The 4,718-nt window shown below is 35.2% G+C and overlaps 1 protein-coding gene across 2 annotated transcripts in view; it reads left to right on the top strand.

Moving 5' to 3' along the window:
* kiaa0513 (KIAA0513 ortholog) overlaps nt 1-4,718 on the top strand; it is a 22,743-nt gene that overhangs the window by 5,211 nt on the left and 12,814 nt on the right. For both annotated transcript variants that reach the window (XM_024282347.2, XM_024282346.2), the window contains exon 2: nt 3,761-4,318. In XM_024282347.2, coding sequence (XP_024138115.1) covers nt 3,933-4,318 — 386 coding nt within the window. In that variant the 5' untranslated portion in view covers nt 3,761-3,932. The remainder of the gene's footprint in view (nt 1-3,760; nt 4,319-4,718) is intronic.

Below are 4,718 nucleotides of genomic sequence, written 5' to 3'. Positions count from 1 at the left end.
AGTATTTTTCAAATTATAAATGACTTCTTCAAACTTTGTTTCATTGAATCTTCATCATCTGTATAAAAAATATCCACTGATATATATATATATATATATATTAAGATTTCCATATTAAATTTATTTAAACTCTCAAAGTTCAAACCTTCATAGAAAAATAAGTCCACAATAAATATTCACGACTGGTTTTTCAGTTTTTAACATGTTTTTGTTGTATTTTTTAGTTAACAGAGGACAAATAAGCCCAAAATGTATTATTTTATCATTTATTATTTTAGTATTCATATATACATTTTAATAGAATATTTTAATCTAGCACTTTGTTTTATACTTTTATACTCATACTTATATTTTATTGTTATTATTTTCTGCACCTAAGCAATGGTCGTTTCTTGTTAGTTTCATTGTACACGTGTGCAATGACTAATAAAGAGTATTTTATTCTATTTTACATCATTTTATTGCCTTTTTTCCTCGTCTAAGTCATGTTTGAATGATTTCATCTGATTCCTTGCGTTTGTATTTGTGAAACTTTTAAACATTTATAAAAATCTGAGCTAAATTATCAGATTAGTAAACTTCTTTTGCACAATGAGATATGTATTCTACTTTCTAAGCTAATCAAAAATTTCCTTAAATAAATCGCAATATTTATGACCTTCTGGGACAAAAGTCCTGGAACATTCTGCTGTGTTTGAGTTGTTTAGTTTTCATCTGAAGAAGTTTTAGTTTGACTATTTTAGGAAAAAGTAATGAGGCGAGAAGTTTTTTTCAATGTTTTATCTTTCTAAAAAAATATCTATTTTAATGCCTATAAATATTGATTAATTTACAATTCCAATCTGCTGTAGATGAAAATTAAACTTGGTCTAAGAATGATTCAAAATAAAAGACCAGTTTTACCATGTAATATTCTAATGTTTTGTGTCTTTTGAGGAAGTCTGTCCTTTTCTTTAGTAAATCTCTCGTGTTTTTGTAATGATGTGTGTGGTCTCATCCTGGGAGCTGCGTCTGCTTCCTGCTTTGTCATTTCACTGATAAGATCTGCTTTCTTTTCTCTCGTTGTCACATTTTTGATGTGATTTCCGACCTCTAAGCTTTGTTTTCGTCCTGCTTCCTACCAGGAAGCAGGAAATGTTTGTAACCGAGAAATACCATTCTACAGCCTCAGTGTTTTTGTGTGTGGCTTTCAGATACAAAAACAAACACAAATTGTATTTGCAGGACAAGTTTTTATGAGCTGACATGATAAATCTGATGATAGTCGTGTCTGTGTTCCTCTTTTCTGCTGAGTGTGTGTTTTTCCTGTCTGGTTTTGTCTCAGCCAATAGAATCGCAGTGGGTTCACAGGAAGATGCTCATACCGGAATGTGTTGAGTTATAGAGTAACAACAGATGATAGTAAACTACAGAGTTCGGATGTTGGTCTGCTGTGAAGGAGCGGAAGAACGTAACAGATGTTTCTCCTCTGAGAGGGAGGTGAAGAGTCCAGAGTGGGAGTCGGCATCTGTCAGTTTGTTTCAGCCAAAGCGGTGTCAGATATGTAACTGCAGAGTGAATGAGGTCAGGAGAAATTTTAGTTTTAAGTTAAACATTAACCAGCACAAAAAAGGAAACTGTCAAAAACGGCCATAAACCAAAAAGGTTCATTAGTCTGTGATTTTAGTAGTTTGTCCTCCTCGCTCTGCCGTAGTGATGAGGTCAATTAATTATGATTATCATATTTTTAGTCAAAATCCTCTGAGTTGAGGGCGGGACTGTTGGCACTAAATAAAGTTTCCATTTCCCTTCATCTCTCTGCTTACATGTTCTCTCTCACACTTCCCTAACATTACCAATGCAACAAGAATCTCAAAAGTTATTGGAGTTATCCAGCTGTGGAATTGTGGGACAGATTCCAGCTCAGACGAGGAAATGAAGATGTACATGGTTCTATTGTACAAGTGGAGGCATCAGAATGGAGCAGAGCAGGGAGCTTGTGGCCCACCTGCAGCACGGCTACAGTAAAATGGAGTATTAGGGAAATGAAAAAAAAGTCACAATTTTTTTTCTCATGAATATACTAGTTTAAATCTTGTTAATTTATGTCTTTTTTCTTGTAAATTTATGAGTTTTTTTTCTCATAAATTAACAATTAGGACTTTTTTTCTTGTAAATTTACAAGATTTGTAGTCATAAATTAACGACTTTAAAACGTAAATTTAAGAGAAGAAAAATCATAAATTTCGCCTATGACTTTTTAAGTCGTAGGCTATATGATTTTATTCTCGTAACTTAACAGTTACAGCTTTTTACTTGTAGTATTTAAAAAAAAAACAAGTTTTAATTTATTTTTTTGTTTGTGGACTGGTCCTAATACTCCATCATAGCTGCAGGCTTTTTTCAACTGCATTTTTCTGTCTGCTTCTGATTGATAATGATTTGAATAATGAAATAATGCAGTTTTCAGCTTTATTGTTTTTTCTATATGACCTCCATCATGAGTAAATTGCAAGAACAACAAGTTAAAACCCCCAAAACACAATTTTCATCAGAATGGGTCTTTAAAGTGAATTTAAAAAAATGTGAATTGGAAAAATAATATTGTAATTTAAATAAAAAATAAAAGTACACAGTGTGCACTTCAAAGTAATAATAAACAATATATATTTCAAACTTGTATTAAAAAAATATACTAACCTCAAACTGTTACCAATGTCATGTCATTTACAATTTCAACTTAGACTTTTTGGTGTTGATCCAATTTCTTGTTGGGACAGAGCTTTTAGCCTATTGAGAAGATGATTCTGACATCATCTCTACTGAAAAAACATTCTTTTTGCAACAGTTTTAGGGTTTTTTGTGTTTTATTTATATTTTTGTTTTGTTTTGTTTAATTCGAGTTTCAAATTTACAATATTTCCTTCAAGTTTACAAAGTGTACTTTTAGGTTTAAAACTGTTTTAAATTGTTTTTTTCCTTAATGTACATCTGGTTTTATTATCTTTAAACTGATCCTATTTGACCACATAGTATCTTTTCTAAGAACAGATCAGCCCAGACTCTTACCTTACCTGCAGCAGAGCATCATGCAGGTGTTCACCTAAGTTTCCATGGTAACCACTTTTTTTTTCTTTTTTTTTTTTTTTTTTAGAAGTTTCCCTCACAGCACCAACATGAATTTTACTCCATCTATTTTTCCTAAACCTTTAACTTGATCTTCCCCATGTTTGAAGCATCAAATGTTGCAGTTCCTCTACTGGCCACAGGGAGCAGGTTTACAAATGAAGGCCGTTTGTTGAAAACTTTGACCTTACACCAAAAATAAACACACCCTGGCAACATTTTTGTACATGTTCAGTGCTTTGTTCATGACAGCTATGTGTATTAGAGGTGTGTTTTTGATTGACAGGTGGGTGGAGCCACGACAGGACTCAACAAACTTTACTTTGTCTGATCATTGTTGGGTTGGGTGGAGTTAGTTGTCGTCTTTTTGGGCAACTCAATTTTAATTTTCCATTCAGGATTCTTTAGGTGTCATCAGAGGTCATCCATCCATGACTTCCATGAGCATCTCCTACTATGACTGTACAGATATTTGGGGTCAATTTTGAACATTTCAAATGCTATTTTCCATTTATTATGTTGCTTCAGCTTCCATTGTGTACACAAAGAATCATCTCATAACTTTTTTAGAAGAAATGTTGGACGGTGTCATAAATAAAGTTGAACCAATGACATAGGTTTCCTGAAACTGATTTTATTTTGTTTTTCTTCACAGATTTGTCCAGTTATATTGAGGTCAACCCTAAAAAAAGGGAAATGTGTGAGATCAGACCCACGTAGGAGAGGCTGCTTCAGTCCAGATGCTCCCCAACATCTCTACCCACAATCCTCCTGTTCCTGCAGAGCTTTAGCAAACTCGTAGACCACAGCAGAGGCTGTTCTCTGACATGGAGGGCGTTGCCGTGGACAACCTGATAGACTTTGAGCAGCCCTCAAAGAACATGTCTCTGAGCGTGGAAACAGGCCAGCACCAACGCCACTCTGACATCTTCTCCCCGGAACCCTCTTCCGTTGGAGTCCATCAGCAGCCACTGCTGCCTGAACCCATGGCCCCAACCCAGTCTGGATCCCCCCACGCCCCAGCAGAGGAAGACAACGGCAGCGACGCCACAGAGTCGGCGGACAGCGAGAATGACATGGACCCGCCCTCTCAAGAGTGGGATCTCAGAAGGTCGTCCTCCTCCTCCGCCCACAGCGGCGAGGACGCTGACGCCGATACGATGGAGAGGAGGCAGTTCATGAAGGCTTATGTGGAGAAGATTTTTAACGGAAAGTAAGAGCCAACACATTTTCTGCTTATTTCCCTGAGAATATGAAAGGTTTCAATCAAGCTCTCTAAAAGACTACAGAAGTACTCAAAGCTCAGAGTTTTTACAGCAAAAATACAAACTTTTTGTTCAGGTCTGTGTCTAAGTAACTCATAAAGCTCCACTTCAGGCTCTCATATCGCCTTACTGTTTCTCTTTTTACAGATTTTTCTTCATGAAAAAGTGATTACCATTCATGTAACAAAGTGTGTTTTTTTTCTGTCCTGATAATTTTTCTATTCAGAAACAAAAATAGAAATTAAAAATGTGAGTGATGAGAGTTATTTTGAGGAAAACTTTAGTCTCATTTATGACTAAAAATGATGGTTGTCCTGTTTTGATCTAAAACTGCAACAACTTAAACAA

The sequence above is a fragment of the Oryzias melastigma genome, linkage group LG6, assembly GCF_002922805.2.
Source record: "Oryzias melastigma strain HK-1 linkage group LG6, ASM292280v2, whole genome shotgun sequence".
NCBI classification, from domain to species: Eukaryota; Metazoa; Chordata; class Actinopteri; order Beloniformes; family Adrianichthyidae; genus Oryzias; species Oryzias melastigma.
Note: the sequence above shows the minus strand (reverse complement) of the source record. Positions and strands in the feature narration are given on the sequence as shown.